The sequence below is a fragment of the Bos indicus x Bos taurus genome, chromosome 11, assembly GCF_003369695.1.
Source record: "Bos indicus x Bos taurus breed Angus x Brahman F1 hybrid chromosome 11, Bos_hybrid_MaternalHap_v2.0, whole genome shotgun sequence".
Classification (NCBI taxonomy): domain Eukaryota; kingdom Metazoa; phylum Chordata; class Mammalia; order Artiodactyla; family Bovidae; genus Bos; species Bos indicus x Bos taurus.
The window spans coordinates 43,973,032-43,993,876 of NC_040086.1; the positions used below are offsets into that span (position 1 = coordinate 43,973,032).

Genomic DNA, 20,845 nt, shown 5'->3' on the forward strand with positions numbered 1-20,845 from the left:
ATGAATCCCGCTTCTCCATGTATCGTAAGTCCTGCATCACACTGTTGTTAGTGCTTTAAACAGTCAATCTACATTTTCAAGAAATTAAAACATGCAAAAAATTCTCTTGTATTTACCCATATTTTTACCTTTCTGACAAATCTTTATCCTTTTTGTAGATCTGAATTTCCATCTGTTGTCATTTTCCTTTCTCTTGAGAATTTTTAATATTTCTTATCAGGTAAGGCCCGCTTGCAGTAAAATTCTTAGATTTTGTGTGAAGATGTTTTCATTTTGCCCTCACTGTGAGGGATATTTTCATTGGATACAGAATTCTGGGTTGTAAGGGACTTTCCTGGTGGACCAGTGGTTAAGAATTTGCCTGCCAGTGCAGGGGACAGGGCTTTGATCCTTTGGGCCGAGAACTAAGCCTGTACGCCACACTACTGCAATGAGAAACCACTGCAGTGAGAAGCCCTCGCACCATGACTAGAGTAGCCCTGCGCCACAACTAGAGAAAACCCAGCAACAAAGACCTAGTGTAGCCATAAAGATATAAACACATTTCGGAAAAATAAAGAATCCTGAGTTGTCATTTTCTTACTTTTGGCATTTTACTGATGACGTTCTGTTGTCTTTTGGTTTACATCATTTCTTGTGCCAATACCGTGATCATTTTATGTTTTACTTGTCTGTAATATGTCTTGCCATCTTTGGCTACTTGTAGATCTTTCTCCATTCTTACTTTTAAATGGTTTTTTCTGATGTGCCTGGCTGTGGATTCCTTTGCTTTTGTTTGTTTGCAGTTTGTTGAAATTTTTGGATCTCTGAGTTCATGCTGAAACAATTAGAATATTATCAGTCACTATTACTTACAAATTTCTGTCCTCCATCCCCTGCTCCCATTTCTTCTCCATTTAGCATTCCCACTAAGTGTGTTAGACCATTTAATATTGTGCCAGTTTTTTAAGGCTCTGTTATAGTTTTATATTTTCTATGAGAGATGGACAAAGATATTTAGTATGGATATGATATTGAACAAGTCTTTCTCCCATTGTTTGATCTGCTGTTAATACTATTTTATTTTGGATGTTGCATTTTTCCACTCCAGGAATTTCATTTGTCACCTTTTGTTGTTGTCGAGAGCTTTCTTGTTTCTCTTATAATTACCTGTCACGTCACCTGTCATATATATCTCTTCTGTAGAGAAAGAGAACATTTTTCTTTTTAACATATTTGTCAGAGTTAAAGTTCTTACCAGCTAGTTCAACATGTGGCTTATATGTGGATCTTGCTCTGCTGCCCGTTTTCTTCTTCCTTGACTGTCAACTGTGTTTTTTGCTTCTTTCTGTGTAGTACTTTGGTTGTACAGTTAGGTGCTGTGGATGACACACTGGAGAGGTGCTGGACTGTCTTCTTCTGAGGAGTGTTGGCCTCTGGTCCAGCAGGTACTAGCTGAGTCACTGGCTGGTCACACTCATCTCTGTTTACAGCAGGTCTACTTCAGTTGTGCCTTCAGCACGAGGGAGGATTTCTGAGTGCTGGGACCTGATCCTTACTCCTAAAATGAGACCCATGTAGGTTTTCATGTGTTTACTGAGTCCTTTAACTTATAGACTTAAAGTCTAAGCTCCCCAGGCTGGCCATTCCAATTCCCATTTCTCTGTTCGTGTGTAGGTCAGCACTCAGCCAAAGACTTGAGGGGCGTGTGTGAGCCAACTGTGGACTCCCTCCTTTCTGGAATTTCCCCTTTCAGCTGACCTGCCTGCCCTTGTCTCCACTGGCTTCTGAACCCAGTCAGCCTAGTTCCCTCCTGAGCTCTGTCTGCTTGTACAGCAGCGGCTGGGTCTGCCTTCAGGGGAGAAGCTACAAGGGTGTGTCCCTCACTCCACAGTCTCTCTGCCTTTGGCTGCAGTGACTTGAGGGAACTGACTGTAACTAACCAGCAAGGAGGCTGAGTATGACATAAGTTATGCTGTCACAACTGTGAGCTGGAACTCCATCTGTAACTTTGTGCTGTACCTCTTTCACTTGACATTGTAATGTGACAATTTATATCTAAAATTCATCATAAACATCTTTCATGACTTTTACACACCACACTCCATTTTGTGAGTGATTATGCCATAGTTTGAGTATTTTTCTGTGTGGGGAAATCAAATATTTTAATGTTTAAATGGTGTCAGGCTGTCATAGTAGGAAGATAATAAGAAATACATGTTTTGAGGGTCTGGACACAGGTTTCTCACAAACCAGTTGTATCCTGGGGAAGGTATAATGATCAAAAAAGTCTTTAGTTTTTTTGATAAATTATGTCTGTGCTTTCCAATGTGCCTATACTCTGTCTCAGTAAAACTTTAAAAAAACTGTTGCCATTGTTTTTGTTTTCTTGCAGCAAAAAGACAGCCCTCGCTCTTTAACCATGTCTGGCCATGTTGGTTTTGAGAGTCTGCCTGATCAGCTGGTCAACAGGTCCATCCAGCAAGGCTTCTGCTTTAATATTCTCTGTGTGGGTGAGTGCCCAGCCTGTCCAGACTTTTTCGTCCTGTTCCTGTGCTCACCTCCTTGTGATGGGCAGTATGGTGCCCATTTGAGCAACCTGAGAGCACGAGTACAGATTTTCTCAGTTATTTAAGTTCTATCAGTTTTTTCTTAGCCGTGCTGCTTTAAGCTTTCTCTTTGCTCTTTAAACAGTTCAGTGCCTTCTTCAGAGTTCTGAGTAACTCGGCATACAGGGCTCATTTTTATGCTCAGCTTAGAATGAACCACCTTAGCGTGTACTTCTTTCAGGGACAATCCAGCCTTTGCAATATTTGAAATATTTGGGATTCATGAAACCAAATCACTGTACGAGTTTACTGTTCTATTCTTCATCTATCCTGTGCACCTGTGAATATGAATATGTATCTGCATTTCTTTCAGGAGAGACTGGAATTGGAAAATCAACGCTGATTGACACATTGTTTAATACTAATTTTGAAGACCATGAATCCTCACATTTTTACCCACATGTTAGACTTAAAGCACAGACGTATGAACTCCAGGAAAGTAACGTTCGATTGAAACTAACCATCGTGAATACAGTGGGATTTGGTGACCAAATAAACAAAGAAGAGAGGTACATGCTTTCCTCTAGTAATAAAACAGGTTTTTTCTTATTACAGAACATTTGCCTTCTTGCTATGTGTGCTGATTTGACTTTAATCTGTAGAAACCCATGACATTCTTCCCAGACTTCAATTCTTTAAATAATAAAGCAATATTTTGTTTTTGTTAACAAATTGACATTTTTATATCCAGTTGTCTATTTTCTTTAGAATAATTTGAATCACATTTTTAAAGTGTGCATGGCAGCAAAAATAGTTTTAATTTTTTCCTGATATGACAGTTCAGTGTATATTAAGTAATTTTCAGGCAAGACCCGTTTTGTTGAGGAAAAAAAAAAAAGGCATACATGGCAAATACATAATTACCAAATCCATGGTACATGAATTTTTTTGTGAAGTTCTAACTAAATTAGCCACATTAAGCATTGCAGGAAAGGTGTGATGATTCAATTTTAATTTATATTTTGTATTAGGTTACTTTTTTTGTCATTATTTCTCCTATCTTATTACAAAGATGATTTTGACTTAAATATGAAATTTAAGCCATAAAAGGAGAAAACAGACTGAGGCAATGACTGTTCATTCTTTTTCCTTTTTGAAATTCATATATTTTCATTATTACAGGTAGTTTTCTAGGTCCCAAAAGTTTGCTTTAGAGTGAAAATATGTTGCAAAACTGACTCTCATGTTTTAACCTGTTCAGCACATTTGTGTGTTCTGCTATAGATTTCAAGAAACAATTTTTGTGGGCTTTCTGGAAGAAGTAGATTAGTGGAGGAGGCAAAGGCCCATGATACATGGCTTTTTTTTTAGTTTTCTATATAGGAATTATGTAAAGCTTTACTTAAATTTATCCTTAGATATTTGGTATTTTTGATGAGCTCATAAATGATATCTTTTACAAATATTTCATTTTCCATTTAATGTGTGGAAATATAATTGATCTTGTACACAGAAACTTCTGTGTATTCTCTGGTTAATTCTAGTTAATGCATCTCTAATAAATTTGTTTAGGTTTTCTATGTATGCAATAGTATAGTCTGAAAATAATGGCATTGTTCTTCCTTTCTAATTTGTTTATAAATAAGTTCTATTGATGTAAAATTTACAGACAATAAATAAGATGCATTGGTTTAAGTGTACAACTTAATTTTGACAAATGCGTAGTTTTCTACCACCAAGATGGTTATAGGAAATGTCTGTAGTCTTGGGTCCTCTCCTCACATGCCCACACGTCAGTTCTTCCCAAAGCAGAGCAGCCCCTGGGCACTGCTTTCTCTTGGGGTTAGGCATTTCAGGCAGGAGGATGGATCCATGCAAGGACTAAGCCTGTCGGCTGTGATGGGCCTTCCTCTGCTTGTAAGTAAATGAGAATAAAGTTGTGCCTCTGTCACCAGTTATGATACTTCCATGTGGGTGTGCCCTTTCCTTACTATGTTAATGCTTTCCATGCCACACAAATTTAATTTCAGAAACAAGAAGTCATGGAATTTGACTTAAGTAACTTTTATGTTGCTGATACTCATGTAGGGTAATACGCCATGTCCAGCATGGTTGCAATTAGATGCTTATCCTCCTTCAGCAGCCTGGCAGGTTTGGGGAGCCATGCCAGAGGGCTCCAGGTGTGAATGAGTGTGAGAGGCACATTCAGTGTCATTTCTGTAAAATCATTTAAGGCACAGGTTGTTCTGATAGTTTCAAAGTACTGCCTTTGTACCTGCACATTTGCACATTTATTTTATTACTGAAGTTATCTATTTAGCATAGAAGTCAACTGTTTGTTCACAGGTGAAAAAACAGATTTCAAACTTTAAATTTATGCAAATACTTTATCAAGATACCATGAATATATCATATTAAATATTTAAATATTTTTTCAGCTACCAACCAATAGTTGACTACATAGATGCTCAGTTTGAAGCTTACCTCCAAGAAGAGCTGAAGATCAAGCGCTCTCTCTTTAACTACCATGACTCCCGTGTCCACGTGTGCCTCTACTTCATCTCCCCGACAGGCCACTCCCTGAAGACACTGGATCTCTTGACCATGAAGAGCCTGGATAGCAAGGTGCGTCTGGAGAAGAACCAGTGGTTGCGTTTCAGGATTTAGAGTGAACTGTTAAATATATAAATATATTTATGATATGTGCATATATCTTAACTATCTCATTCTGTATATTTTTAAAACATTTAGCAAGTTTCAATTTTAGGATATTTTACAGAGAAATTCAGTTTGGAAGATGAGATACAAAGAAAAAGTGTTAACATAAAATTTCAGTCCTTTTTTAGTGATTAAATTGCATGTCAGAATATGTGTATTCATTTTCATTTAACTATAGAATTTATTTGACACTAATTTTACTTTATGACGCTATTAAATGATAAGAAGCTCACTGATGAAGATTAAGGTCTAAAGTCTAATGCAGTAAATTAATTTTAATTTGAACTGTATCCAGAAAACCTATTTTTAATTTCTGAGCCAATGAGCTATATATAAATTCAGGGAGCTGTAAGTAGTAGTATCCAGAAATTAACTCACTTCAGGTTTTTTTGTTTAAAGGATAAAGACTACACGCTCACACTAAAAAGGTCTCCAGGGTTCCCCTGTGACCTCTGACCTGGCTGAGCAGCCTGTGAGCTGGCACTGGGAGAGCATGGGGTCTACCAGGGCTGCCTTCTGTACAGGAGTCAGTGTGGGAGGCAGGTGGTGGGCATTTCAGCACAGAGACCAGCACTGTGGTCCCCTGGCTGAGACAAACCTGGAGGAGCTGGAGTGAGAGTCTGTTCACCTGATGGGATATTGTAACCATTCAGCCAGTTATCTTCACAATTGAGTCTGATGTGTGGAAATCCACCCTTACTAAAGGGACATGAATGCAGGAGTGGGCAGCTTCATCTCAGGCAGACAGAGCTCCAGGCTGAGGTCTGTGTGGAGTTGTGGGGGAGACTTTCAGGGCTCCTCTGCTACTTGATCGCCCTGTGTTCTTGGCAAGTTTCCACCACTCTGAGCTTCAGTTTCTTCACTTTTAAAATCAAAACTATCTATCTCTGAAAGAAGTCTGAGGGTGATTAAATCGATAGTGCATCTTGTTCTTAAAAGATGACTCCACTGCTCTACATGGGGAATTACCTGTGCAGCTGGTGATATGACCCCATCCGCGGGGACATCTGCTTTCAGCCTGTGTCATGTCCTTCAGCTGATGGTGATGAGCTTGGCTGGGAATGTGAAGTGCTCCACACCTGCATTTACTCATAGTGGGCCCTCACACACTCTCCCACCTCCAGGGACACTGGGCCGGCCCTCGTGGTTCTTAGAATCCCAGGCGGCACCTCAACAACAAGCACTGGGGGACTCTGAGGATCAAGGGTTGTTCCTACAGGATCTGAGGGTACACAGCGCAGCAGGTGCAGGGGGAAGAGGATGGGAGGGAAAAGGGAGAGAGGGATCAGCCTCTATCAGGGTCTGAGGGTGGGGCATCTCGGGCTTCTCCAGTTCCCTCTTTGTGGGTGACTTTAAAGCACCCCCGTGGGACCTGGGTCCTGAAGGGAGAGGTGGGTCACCTAGACTTTCTGAAAGGAGTCCTCCAGGAGGGTGACCTGTTCCTTACCTGATGGCAGCCAGTAGCTGTGTCCTCAGGTGCTGGCTGTTTATTCTAATGGATATCTGAAACAGATGCCTCAGCAGTCAAATATCAGTCAGGTTTTCATACTACAATGAGAAAGCTTAATGTCAGCTACATACACTGGGGTGCTTCTGCTATTGATCCTGGAATCAATTAGAAGTATAACTTGGCATAGTTTACTGAATATCTAAGTATATATGATACTGAAATCAAGAACTTGGCATCAAATTTTTATATACTTTGACTAACTTATCTTGAAAGGTGTTTACCCAAAATTGCTGGAAAGTTTATTTCATGGTTAGTTGGAAAAATCTTTATCCCCTTTGGAACATATTTAAGACTAATAAATCCAAATGTACACACAGTAAATCAACGTGAAGCTGGAGAAGAAAAGGATGTTTAAGAATAGAAAAAGAATTATTTTAGTTTTCATTTCTACTCTGAAAATTATACCGACAGTTCACTCTTTTGACACATGTGACTACTCAGCCTGAAGTTTTTCACTAAAAACAAGCTAATAAATAACGAAAAGCCTACAAACCCTTTAATCTGTGGTGATATCACTCCTTTGTTGATACATTAATCTTACAGAACTGGGACTTCCCTGGTGGTCCAGTGGCTACCAATGCAGGAGGCCCAGGTTCAATCCCTGGTCAGGGAACTAGATCGTGCATGCCACAATGAAGACTGAAGATCCCACACTCCACAACTCGGACCCAGCACAGCCAAATAAATAAATATTTTTTAAACATCTCACAGAACTAGTCTTCATGTCCCTGCATCTCTTCCACTCTGGCCAGTGACAGGACTTTTAAATAATGCTGAAAAACTAATTCCTTTGAGTCGTCAATGTTTTTAGTTGGTATCCATAAAATTTCCCTCTGTCGACATGTGGGTAAGATTCTGACAGTGGGGTCAGATCAGATGCATTCACTGGGAAGAGGGGCTTGCTTCAGTGAAGGCAGAGGAGGCCTGTGGCCTGACCCATAGGTCTGCTGAAATCAGTCACCAAATTACTTAGTGCTGAGATTATTAACAGATAAAAATTCTTAGTGAATTATGCAGGTGATTTCAGCTCCTCTCTTACATTCTACTTATTTTGTGTATGATAGAATTGTAAGAGACAGAGGGGGAAATGTGAGATTTCTGAACCTGACTTCAGATGCAGGATGAACTTTGTAAGAGCTCTGCTTCTGAAAAGCAGTTATTACCAGGCCAGCATTTGCAGGAATGGCTGTGTAGGGCTGTCTGGTAAGAATGAAGCAGTGATTTCTACATCAGGAGCCTTCAAGCTTTTCCCTTGAAGGGCCAGGTAGTACATACTTCAGGCTTCACAGGTCATGGGCCTCTGGTGCAACTGCTCACTTCTGCTGTTACAGAATGAAAGTGATCACAGGAAATACATGATGTGTAATGAGTGGGCTTGGCCGTGTTTCAGGAACTCTTTACCTATGTAAACAGGCAATGAGTGGACCATAGTTTGCCTGTCCTAAGGAAATCTGTCAGAGCTTGAGTGGTTTTGAATTCAGAAACTTTGTTATTAAAAAATAAACCCTCAAATCATAAGATTTTGTTTTTCTTTATTCTTAATAGGTGAACATTATACCAGTGATTGCCAAAGCAGATGCCATTTCTAAAACTGAATTACAGAAGTTTAAGATCAAGCTCATGAGTGAACTGGTCAGCAATGGTGTTCAGATATACCAATTCCCAACAGATGATGAAACTATTGCTAAGATCAATGCTTCAATGAATGTAAGCTCTTAATTGAATAATTCTGTTTTATATACAAAAAAAGTGACATTGCTACTACATTTGTGAGCATTTTTCTTCCCTCCCTACTTTCACCTAAATGAAGTGATACATTTGTGAGACTGGGATTCTCCTTCTGTGGAACCATTTTTTATTTCCTTAGTAAGAGTCCTTTCTGTCCTGTCTTAAGGACAGGAGAAGACGGCACAGCCTCCCTCTTGAGAGACTTTACAGGGAGCTTTCTAATCTGGTATTTAAGCTCCTCCCTTACAGTATCACAAGTACATGTGAAACATTCACATAACTTTTGTGTTTTAATATAGAATATATTTAGTATATATTTTAATTATACATAACAGTATGATTAAAAATGACTAAGTCCTTTGTGTTACTTCAGGCTACCAAATTTCTTAAATACTTGGTTGGATTTTGACAGATCAAAGGTTTTGGAGTTCTTGTGGAACTTCCTAACCTCCCTGAGACTGTTAACTTATCTATAAAATGGGGCTCCCCATTTTCCTGAGACTGTTAACTTACCTATAAAACAGGTAAATGTTTTTAAAACAAAGGAGACAGCTTTGTTCACTGGTTGGCAGTGACATTCAGTACCTGTTCATTCCATTTCTCCTCTATTCCTTTTCTGATTTTTTCACACTTTGTCCATATTAAGATACTTAAACTAAATATATAAAAAGCTGACTTACGTAAAGGAAGTGATAATTCCTGTGTGTTAAACTCTTTATATCTGATTTTGTGTGTGTGTGCCCACCTGGAATACATTTTCAGAGGGTAACAATTAAGAGATTACACAGTCAATCATTAAATATTAAACATAATACTGTTTACATTAGATTTTCCCCTAAATTAATCCTCAGTGTCTGACAGGACAGTCTCCTCACTGCCATTAAATATAGCCACTGTGTCTTTTTTCACAATCTTCCTCTTGCTTCCTCTTGCTGTGCTATTTCTTCTATTCTGCTTGCTCTGTCTCCAGCTTGGTTGTGTCTTCCTGCCACAGAGATCTCTCCCTCCTCTACATTTCTGTAACATTTGTAGTTAGCATAGTTTGGGACTTAAATACTACTTGATATTGGTGTTATGTATGTATGTATACCCTAAATATAGTTATATACTTTAGTTATATGATGTGTATGTGATTTCTTCAACAGTCTTTTATATCCAAGACCATGAGGTAAATGATACCTGTGCTAGAATTCTTTTTTTTTTGTATTCTTATAGCAAAGTTGGAATGCATGTGGGGCATTCTCAGTAACTACTTTTCTCTGTAGGGCCTGAGGATGACCATAGAACAGCTGGCATATATTCACAGGGCAGGTTTTAAAAGCTAAGGCATAGCAGACCATTTGACTTTAACACACTTGTCATTTAGTAAATGTCCTTTTCTCTGTTGCCATTGGTATGAGATGTGATTGATATGCTGGCTCCTTTGCAGGGACACCTGCCATTTGCTGTGGTGGGAAGTATGGATGAAGTGAAAGTTGGAAACAAGATGGTCAAAGCTCGCCAGTATCCCTGGGGCGTCGTACAAGGTAAAGGAGATCTACGAGGACATGTGTGCTTGCCTGACAAGTCTAAAAGCTGCATTTAGTGCATCCTCGGAGGCAATGCTTATTTTGGGTTCTGACTAGCTGTCAGAAGGGCTGGCTGTGTTCTGTTTTAGCCACGTCTGCAGAGCCAAATAGAGCCTCCCCACTTCTTGTGTTAGACCAGTTAGTTACCTGTCAAGGTGTGCTAAGACACTCAGAAGGTAGGAACCACTAGTTGGGTACTTTGAACAGAATTTGAGTGTAAATAGTATTGTTTAAACATAGTACATAAATTAATTACTAGTTAATTCTGGAACACAATAAACCTTATAAATTTATATATTTTTACTTATAAAAGTATTGCCAACTATTTCCCAAACAGTCAGCCAAATGAAGATTTTTAGCATGTATCTAACATTGCAATGAGTATGAAATTAACTGTCTGGTTCATTCACTCATGGTACGAACTAATGGGGAAATAGACTACCCCTGCTGATAATGGTTTCTCAGTGCTGTTTTTTTAATTGACAAATTTTTTAATTAGTGGAAAATATTTACAAAACTTAACATTTTTAATGTTTAGAAAATATAAAGATAATTGTATTTACAACTATTGGTCACAATTAGGTACCTGACTCAGGACCACAAATGTGGCATAGTGGTTGTACAAGGATTTGATAATCACAGCAGGCACAGATGGTGTTGTTGAGTGTGCAGAATTTACCACCTTGAAGTTTTAGTGAAAAAATGTTATATACTCTTCTCAGGTGGTACGTGAAATGTCCTAAGGATGGTTTATAAACTGGTAACAAAATATTAGTGAAATTAGTGGAGCATACAGTACCAGAGAGAATATATTTCTTTCCTGTTTCCCTTGGCTACCAAATTTAAGCCAGCGCTCTGGTCTGTTAATGAGCACTGCCTGTAATTTGGTGTGTGTGATACAAGAAGTGCTTCCTTGGCTACTTGGGTGAAACAGCCATAGCTGTTCGTCAGACTGATCATTTCGCTGTTGCTTATTTCAAATATGTTTTCATTTACTCATCCATTCAACAAATACCAATTGTGTGTCAGGACTGAAAGTCACTATTGGTATTTTCTCTCTCTCTGGCTAGTGGAGAATGAAAACCACTGCGACTTTGTCAAGCTCCGGGAGATGCTCATTTGTACAAATATGGAGGATCTTCGAGACCAGACCCACACGAGGCATTATGAGCTGTACCGGCGCCGCAAGCTGGAGGAGATGGGCTTCACGGATGTGGGCCCAGAGAACCAGCCACTCAGGTGAGCAGCCAGCCAACAGAGGAGTGGGTGGCAGGGAGGATGGTACCTCTTTATCTGTCCAGGATGACGGGAGAATCTCCCACACCATGAAAGACCACTTAATAATGATTTATTATCACGGTTTCTATGCTGCTTGAATCACTGGAAGGCTTCTTGCTCTTGGAGGTCTCCAAGTCCTCATCCGACTCAGGGAGTTACGTAGAAGGAAGAACACAAGGTAGAATCTCAGGATTCCAGTACCTGCTGAAATAGAAACCAAAGGAAAAAACTCTCATTATTTGATTTTAATTTTGTATTTATATGAAAAAAATGAAAGTATATTATTATTTAAAAAGTTGGAAGATGAAATCATTAAATAAAACTATGAAGCTGTTGTCTCTCATCCTGATGGAAGTTCTGGAATGACTAAATGTAGGAAAATTTCTTATAAAGGAAGCATGAACATTTTTGTGGGGAGTCAGAGATTAGACTAAAGGTATTACCATAAGTTACAGGAACTATAACTTGCTCAGTGGTTAGAGCATGAAGTGTTGTTGGAACTTCTTTTATTATTTTATATGCTGATACACTCCTGAGGTCTTTTTTTAAAATTAAACTATGCAAACGTGCTAAATCAGGTTTATTTTTATGTCACATTCCTAAACAATTCTGCTCAGGACCAGCACTGTTTTAAATCTGCTATGGGACCAAGGGTTCCTCGGCATCTCATTCTGACTCTGCAGCCCCTCCGTGGTGTCCTGTCTGCACCAGAGCAAACACCATGAGAGGGGGGAGCCCTAGAGCCAGCTGCCACTGCACGTGACCTTTGGGAAGGTTTAATATCAGGTGAGGCTAAACACTTTTCCATTCTACAGATTAATGAGTGTTTTAGCTCTGGCAGCGTAATAAACTAAGAATTCTATATAGCTCACCCTCCTCACCAATTTTGGGCGTGCTATAACAGACTGGTTCTAGTAAAGTGATTTTCTCTGCTGAAGAGAAATTGTCCAGCACTGGCATCCCTAGTGTTTCCCAGAGGAGGCTTCATTTCTCATTCTTCCAAGTCTGAGGTTACACAGGGGTCTCTGTGTGCATGAGTGAGAAGAGGGATAGATCAGTTATCAGTCACCTGTGGGTGATGTAGAAATACAGGCTCGGAATTTCTGGATATGGAATCTAAGAATCACATTTAAGTTAAAATCCGCATCCAGCCCTTTGTCAGGTATGTCCTGCTGGTCAGTGGGTAGATGTGCACCATGGGATAGAGAGACCCTGCCTGTGGAGGGCCCCAGAGTGGGGGACGCTCCTGCCCTGTTATGATGAGCAGAAGCTGGGCATGAGGAGACCCAGGCGGGAGGCTGCTATGGGCATCCAAGCACAAACACAGGGGCTTGGTAGTGGTGGTGGCAGGGGGATGGTCAGATGCGTGTTTACCCTTCCAGGGGAACTGGAAGGTGAACTTAATGGGACTCAGGAAGGGAGAGGTGGGCCATGTTGAGGGGGACTGGGTTGTGCTGTCGCTGTACAGCAGTGCAATATAGTCCATTCGCTTCCTTTGCCATTCTCAGAAGAGCAGGCCATGTCAGTCATGATTACGGTGCTGGCCAGGGCTTGCAGGTTCGAAGGGAGAAAACCAGCAGTTTCATTCTACTGTTGGAGTGGAAGGATGAACAGACCATTTCCAGTCTTTCTTCCAGGACAGTGAGATGTCTTATGGGCCCAACTTAGGACGTGTGCCCATGTCTTGGCAGGGGGGGCGTGAGCCTGACTGGCTGTCCCACCAAGACGCCTCCTGTGGGGAGAAGTAGAATAGCAATACAACTGGAGACAGGTGGTGGGCAGGCAAGGTGAACAGCCATTCTTTTAGTATTTCTTCAGTTTGGGAAGCATTGTCCACTGGACAGGTGGAGAATGGGAAAGGAGGCTCTTCAATGGATGGTAGGTGAGAGGGTAGGAGCAGTGGCTACAGGCTGCTGAAAGAGGATGGATGGCAGAAGCAGGAAGGATAAGGACTCCACTCGGGGATGGGGGTGCCTGCCTGCTGCCCAGGAGCTGGTGGGCCTCTACCCTGCCCTGGCCTGCAAGTCCTAACGAGACAAGATTCCCTGGGCCAGGCATGCACAGTATCTCTCCTCTTCATGCTTTCTCATTTGTGGATACACTGTTTGATAAAACTTCTGTCATTCTTTCTAGTCTGGGGTCTTAGGAAGGTTTCAGGAGTGTGGTTTCAAGAACTTATATTCCGTCTTTTGGGGAATCTTCCCATTTACTTCGTGTGTGTGCAACAGCAGTCACTATAATTTGCTTGGCATGTAAAATCTGTCCCTCGATATTGTATCAACTAGAAAAATAAGCCTGTCTGGATGACCTCTTCTCTTTAAGACCCCGCTTCCTCCCTGCAGCATCTTCATTTCCTTTCACTGACTGGTTGTGCGGAGTTGTGATTCATGTCCCAGTCTACCCACGCCAATCTCGTGCTTTTCATGAGGTTCAGGTAATGGCATTGTGTGTACCCTTAAGGTCTTAATTAACTGATCTTTAATTATTTAAACTACATAAAACATGCTTTTATAAACCTCAAATCCCTAAGCTACTTTAGATGAACATAACAGTCTTGTTGATCATCATTGCTCTAGAGTTTGGAAGGTCGATTTCTGTGGTATTTTAGAGTTCCTTAAGTGTCTGGAAAAATTTCTGTGTCATACACTTTGTTTCTTTGGAACTCTCAAGAAGTAGTTCCCTTTCTGTGTTTGGCCTACAGCAGAAGTGGGGGCGCTCAGCAGTCCTGGGAGAGCTGGACCCTAAGCTCACGGATGAGGTCCCAAGAGAGGGTCCTTACAGTTGGCTCTGTAAGCTTCCATGTAACGGTGGGCACGTGTGACAGATGGAGAGCACATCAGAGCAGTGCTTCCCTTTACCTTCTGCTGAGGCATCATTTTAGGCAGGATTTATCGGGGTTATGAATGTGGGCTTTGGAGCACGTCTGACCAGGTTCCAGCTCCAGTTCTGTCCTTGCTAACTCTGTCCCTCTGGGCAGATGACCTCACTCTGAGCGTCAGCACACTAACCCTGCAGGACAGTGTTGGTGCCTGTTCTTCAAGGTGCCACAGGGATTAGTGAGAGTCCAGACCAGTCCCTGCTGCTGCTGCTAAGTTGCTTCATTCGTGTCCGACTCTGTGCGACCCCATAGACAGCAGCCCACCAGGCTCCGCCATCCCTGGGATTCTCCAGGCAAGAACACTGGAGTGGGTTGCCATTTCCTTCTCCAATGCATGAAAGTGAAAAGTGAAAGTGAAGTCGCTCAGTCGTGTCCAACTCTTTGCAACCCCATGGACTGCTGCCTAGCAGGCTCCTCCGTCCATGGGATTTTCCAGGCAAGAGTACTGGAATAGGGTGCCACAGCTATTAAGTGTCTGGTCTTTTCTCTTTGTCAAGTGGCTTGACTTTCCTCCTAAACAACTCAAGGGCTTGTGTAAATAAATTTCTGAGAACATTTTAAAAGTTAGATTTGACATGATTTAGATACATTATTTAAACCAAGTTATGTCTTTAAAAGCTATCAGTCCAGTGTAGGACCACTGAAATGTGAGTGAAGGTGGCATGACTGATTTAGAGCCTTCTTTAAAACAAGACCAAAACAAACACAGAAAAAATAAAACAAAAAAAAAAACCTCATAAGAAATAAGATGCCTCCTTGAGATCAGAGGCATTAATGTGATCATCGAGAACACTGTGTATATTTATAAACTTTGCTCCTAAAGACAATGTATAGGATTGTTGCTCCTTGGAACACATGCTGTAAGTACCACACACTCATGCTCAGCTGTAAGAACTAATGTGTAACATTTCTTACTCTGATTTTCCTTCAGTTCAGTTCAGTTACTCAGTCGTGTCTAACTCTTTGTGACCCCATGGACTGCAACACACCAGGCTTCCCTGTCCATCACCAACTCCCAGACCTTGCTCAAACTCATGTCCATTGAGTCAGTGATGCTGTCCAACCATATCATCCTCTGTCATCCCCTTCTCCTCCTGCCTTCAGTCTTTCCCAGCATCAGGGTCTTTTCCAATGAGTCAGTTCTTCTCATCATGTGGCCAGAGTACTGGAGTTTCCGTTTCAGCATCAGTCCTTCCAATGAACACCCAGGACTGATCTCCTTGCAGTCCAAGGGACTCTCAAGAGCCTTCTCCAACACCACAGTTCAAAAGCATCCATTCTTCGGCACTCAGCTTTCTTTATGGTTCAACTCTCACATCCATACATGACTACTGGAAAAACCATAGCTTTGACTAGATGGACCTTTGTTGACAAAGTAATGTCTCTGCTTTTTAATATGCTATCTATGCTGGCCATAGCTTTTCTTCCAAGGAGCAAGCGTCTTTTAATTTCATGGCTGCAGTCACCACCTGCAGTGGTTCTGGAGCCCGCCAAAATAAAGTTCTCACTGTTTCCATTGTTTCCTCATCTGTTTGCCATGAAGTGATGGGACTGTATGCCATGATCTTAGTTTTCTTAATGTTGAGTTTTAAGCCAACTTTTTCACTCTCTTCTTTCACTTTCATCAAGAGGCTCTTTAGTTCTTCTTCACTTTCTGCCATAAAGGTGATGTCATCTGCATATCTGAGGTTATTGATATTTCTCCCAGAAATCTTGATTTCAGCTTGTGCTTCATCTAGCCCCGCATTTTACATGATGTACTCTGCATATAAGTTAAATAAGCAGGGTGACAGTACAGCCTTGACATACTCCTTTCCCAATCTGGAAACAGTCCATTGTTCCATGTCCAATTCTAACTGTTGCTTCTTGACCTGCATACAGATTTCTCAGGAGGCAAGTCTGGTGGTCTGGTATTCCCATCTCTTGAAGAATTTTCCACAGTTTGTTGTGATCCACACAGTCAAAGGCTTCGACATAATCAATAAAGCAGAAGTATGTTTTTCTGGAACTCTCTTGCTTTTTTGATGATCCAGCAGATGTTGGCAATTTGATCTCTGGTTCCTCTGCCTTTTCTAAATCCAGCTTGAACATCTGGAAGTTCACAGTTCATGTAATGTTGAAGCCTGGCTTGGAGAATTTTGAGCATTACTTTGCTAGCGTGTGAGATGACTGCAATTGTGCAGTAGTTTGAACATTCTTTGGCTTTGCCTTTCTTTGGAATTGGAATGAAAACTGACCAATTTTCCTTAAAGGTATACAGTTCTATCCATAAAAGATTTATTTCTCTGGTTAGACAAGATTAGTAAAATTCCTAAATTTTATCACATTTTAAATCTACTTAGCTATAAAGTATTTTCATAAGCAGTAGAAATTTCTAATCATGACACACCTGTTAAAGTCAGTTTATTGTATTCCCTGTTAAACATTGGGACGTTCTCTCAGTGAGCTGCGGTGGAAGGGCTCAGCGCTTCTGCATGTGGGGAGGTCTGCGGTTCCTCTGAAATTTCACAGGCAAGAGAGGCGCTTGCCATGGAGTTCCAGGAAGTCCCTGCTCTGTGGGCTACACTGGCCCTACTTCCCTGCAGTCTCTGTCGTTAGATGAACATTTATGAAGAAACCGTAGTGTCAGAGAGCTCTGCTGGACAGCTGGATTACAAAGATGCTGAGCTGGTGGAAGAGAGATGCAGTTGGGGTGGGAATGCCCAGGAAGAAGTATAAACAAAGAGCCATGGAAGTGTGTGGAGGGAACAGGGGATTCCACCCAGGGAGACTAGAAGCGGATTCCTGGAGGGATAGGACTTGTAGGGCAGAGTGAGGGCAGGGCAGCAGGCAGTGGCTGGAGCAAGAGATGTGTGCCTGAAACCTGAGGAGGAGAGGTCTGTTTGCAGGATTCTGCAGTTTCTAAAGTGCTCTCGTTTTGAAGATAATATAACTAATGCAGAAGGAAAAGATAAAAGAGATCTGTGTTTTTGGTGGAAAAATCTGAGGAGTGGCAGGAAGAACAAAATGAAAGAAAGATGAACTCAAATCTTAGAGCTCAATTAGATTATTAAAACAGTGAAGGCAGAAAAGCTCAAAGACCAAGTTGGGCTGAACAGTGTGTCTGTAGAAATCAAAATAAGCCTGGACTGAGATGATGTTGGGGTCCCAGGCTGAACTCCCAGACCCTGGTGATCAGACGTGGTGACGAATAGAGGGGAGGAGTCCAGAGAAGTGGATGGAGGAACCCGTGTGGGGTGAAACGAGCACTTTTGGGAGTGCTGGCACAGCAGGGACCCACAGACAGACCCGCGCTCCCTGAAGGAGGTGGGCTCTCCCTGCCTGTGGCTCCCTGGAGGCACACACGCGGTGACAGTCACGAGGCCTAACCTGGAAGTTTGAATGTTTGCAGGTTTCTACGTCATCTTGCTAACATGCTGCTGCTGCTGCTAAGTCGCTTCAGTCATGTCCGACTCTGTGCGACCCCATAGACAGCAGCCCACCAGGCTCTGCCGTCCCTGGGATTCTCCAGGCAAGAACACTGGAGTGGGTTGCCATTTCCTTCTCCAATGCATGAAAGTGAAAAGTGAAAGTGAAGTCGCTCAGTCGTGTCCGACTCTTTGCGACCCCATGGACTGCAGCCTACCAGGCTCCTCCACCCATGGGATTTTCCAGGCAAGAGTACTGGAGTGGGGTGCCATTGCCTTCTCCGTTGCTAACATGAGAGTAACACAAATAACTTTTCAGTCTTCAGGAGACCTACGAAGCCAAGAGACATGAGTTCTATGGTGAGCGCCAGAGGAAGGAAGAAGAGATGAAGCAGCTATTTGTGCAGCGCGTGAAGGAGAAAGAAGCCATCCTGAAAGAAGCTGAGAGAGAGGCAAGTGTGCTATTTGCTGTGATTTCTATTTGGGGTGTCCTATTAACCTGGGGGTCTATCTCAAGAATTAACAGGTGGTTTTGAAGACGAGCTGTTCTTTAAGAGTAGCTATTCTAACATGTAGTCTTTGGATGCAGAATTTTACCCAAAAAAAAAAAAATCACAGGCTGAAAACAAAAAATTTTGCCTTTGTGAACAAAGTGTCTTTGATTAGAAGTGGTGTATTGAGTGCTGGTAGAGGACTACATTACCAAGAAGGGTTTCAACTATCTTAACTAGGAGGCAGAGATGCTTTAGCTAAGGTTTGATAAGCCCTTTTGAGTTTTGAGAGTCACTCACACTGTTGTTTGCTGGAAGTGGGTGGCTCAGAGCTGTTGAGTGTGAAATCAGGCTTCCTGGGGGAGGTGGGTGGTCCAGGTGGCCTTTGGGTGGCCTTGGCACAGAATTATCTGCAAAGAATTTTGTTTGGTTCTCTTTAGTTTTGTTTGCTTGTGGTTCTTCAAGGATAAATTTTACCTTTACTTGAGTTAAGGTATCTTCTGTAGACTTAACTGCAATGGCTGCATCTAAGTAAATGGATTCTAAGTTAAGCTGAGGATCAAAAAGGAAGAGCTGCAAAAAAAAATTTCTGAGAGAAGACAAGAATGTTAATACAAATGAACTTGCTAATATGAGAGTTCCTGAAGAGTTATTTGTTGTTCTTGTTCAGTCACTCAGTCATGTCCAACTCTTTGAGAGCCTATGGACTACAGCACAGCAGGCTTCCCTGTCCTTCACCATCTTCCAGAGCTTGCTCAAACTTCTGTTCATTGAGTCAGTGATGCCATCCAACAATCTCATACTGTCGTCCCCTTCTCCTCCTGCCTTCAGTCTTTCCCAGCATCAGGGTCTTTTCCAGTGAGTCAACTCTTCACATCAGGTGGCCAAAGTATTGGAGCTTCAGCATCAGTCCTTCCAATGAATACTCAGGATTGATTTCTTTTAGTATTGACTGGTTTTATCTCCTTGCAGTCCAAGGGACTCTCTAGAGTCTTCTGCAACACCACAGTTCAAAAGCATCAATCCTTCGGCCCTCAGCCTTCTTTATGGTCCAACTCTCATATCCATCCATGACTACTGGAAAAACCATAGCTCTGACCATACGGACCTTTGTTGGCAAAGTAATGTCTCTGCTTTTTAATATGCTATCTAGGTTGGTCATAGCTTTTCTTCCAAGAAACAAGCGTCTTTTCATTTCACGGCTGCAGTCATCATCTGCAATGATTTTGGAGCCAAAGAAAATGAGGTCTGTCACTGTTTCCATTGTTTCCCCATCTATTTGCCACGAAGTGATGGGACTATATGCCATGATCTTAGTTTTCTGAAGTTTTAAGAAAACTTAAAAAAGTTTCAAACGAACTTTTTCACTCTCCTCTTTCATCAAGAGGCTCTTTAGTTTTTCACTTCCTGCCATAACGGTGGTATCATCTGCATATCTGAGGTTATTGATACTTCTCCCAGCAATCTTGATTCCAGCCTTGCTTCATCCAGCCCAGCATTTCACATGATGTACTCTGCACAGAAGTTAAATAAGCAGGGTGACAATATACAGCCTTGACGTACTCCTTTCCCAGTCTGAAACCAGTCTGTTGTTCCATGTCCTGTTCTAATTGTTGCTTCTTGACCTGCATACAGGTTTCTCAGGAGTCAGGCAAGGTAGTCTGCTATTCTCATCTCTTTAAGAATTTTCCAGTTTGTTGTGATCCACACAGTCAAAGGCTTTAGTGTAGTCAATGAAGCAGATGTTTTTCTGAAATTCTCTTGCTTTTTCTATAATCCACCAGATGTTGGCAATTTGATCTCTAGTTCCTCTGCCTTTTCTAAATCCAGCTTGAACATCTGAAAGTTCAAGGTTCACATACTGTTGAAGCCTGACTTGGAGAATTTTGAGCATTACCTTTGCTAGTGTGAAAGATGACTACAATTGTGCGGTAGTTTGAACATTCTTTGGCATTGCTTTTTTGGGGGCTTGGAATGAAAACTGACCTTTTCCAGTCCTGTGGTCACTGCTGAGTTTTCCAAATTTGCTGACATATTGAATGGAGCACTTAACAGCATTATCTTTTAGGATCTGAAATAGCTCAACTGGAATTCCATCACTTCCACTAGCTTTGTTCGTAGTGATGCTTCCTAAGGCCCACTTGACTTCACATTCCAGGATGTCTGGCTCTAGGCAAGTGATCACTCCATCCATCGTGGTTATCTGGGTCATAAGATCTTTTTTGTATAGTTCTTTTGTGTATTCTTGTCACCTCTTAGTATCTTCTGCTTCTATTAGGTTCATACCGTTTCTGTCCTTTATTGTGTGCATCTTTGCATGAAATGTTCCTTTGGTATCTCTAATTTTCTTGAAGAGATCTCTAGTTTTTCCCATTCTATTGTTTTCCTCTGTTTGTTTGCACTGTTCACTTAGGAAGACTTTCTTATCTCTCCTTGCTATTCTTTGGAACTCTGCATTCAGATGGGCAAAATGATTGTCTAAGGAGGTCTTACAAATAGCTGAGTAAAGAAGAAAAGCAAAAGGCAAAGGAGAAAAGGAAAGATATACCCATCTGAATGCAGAGTTATTTGTAATCAAATTATCCATCAGAACATGCATGCATGCTAAGTCATTTCAGTCATGATCAACTCTTTGCAACTCCATGGACTATTGCCCAACAGGCTCCTCTGTCCGTGGGATTCTCCAGGCAATACTGGAGTTGGCTGCCATGTCCTTCTCCAGGGGATCTTCCCGACCAT

The 20,845-nt window shown here is 41.6% G+C and overlaps 1 protein-coding gene and 1 long non-coding RNA gene across 6 annotated transcripts in view; one reads left to right on the forward strand and one right to left on the reverse strand.

Moving 5' to 3' along the window:
• Positions 1–20,845, forward strand: part of SEPT10 (septin 10) — a 50,399-nt gene that overhangs the window by 19,698 nt on the left and 9,856 nt on the right. For all 5 annotated transcript variants that reach the window (XM_027555401.1, XM_027555400.1, XM_027555402.1 and 2 more), the window contains 7 exons: positions 2,375–2,492; positions 2,902–3,097; positions 4,967–5,153; positions 8,302–8,463; positions 9,914–10,010; positions 11,123–11,291; positions 17,935–18,067. In XM_027555401.1, the coding sequence (XP_027411202.1) occupies positions 2,375–2,492; positions 2,902–3,097; positions 4,967–5,153; positions 8,302–8,463; positions 9,914–10,010; positions 11,123–11,291; positions 17,935–18,067 (1,062 nt within the window). The remainder of the gene's footprint in view (positions 1–2,374; positions 2,493–2,901; positions 3,098–4,966; positions 5,154–8,301; positions 8,464–9,913; positions 10,011–11,122; positions 11,292–17,934; positions 18,068–20,845) is intronic.
• Positions 5,166–20,845, reverse strand: part of LOC113901243 — a 37,596-nt gene continuing 21,916 nt past the window's right edge. The window contains exons 3-4 of the long non-coding RNA XR_003513370.1: positions 11,338–11,534; positions 5,166–6,794 (exon numbers count right to left, since the gene is read on the reverse strand). This is a non-coding gene — a long non-coding RNA (uncharacterized LOC113901243). The remainder of the gene's footprint in view (positions 6,795–11,337; positions 11,535–20,845) is intronic.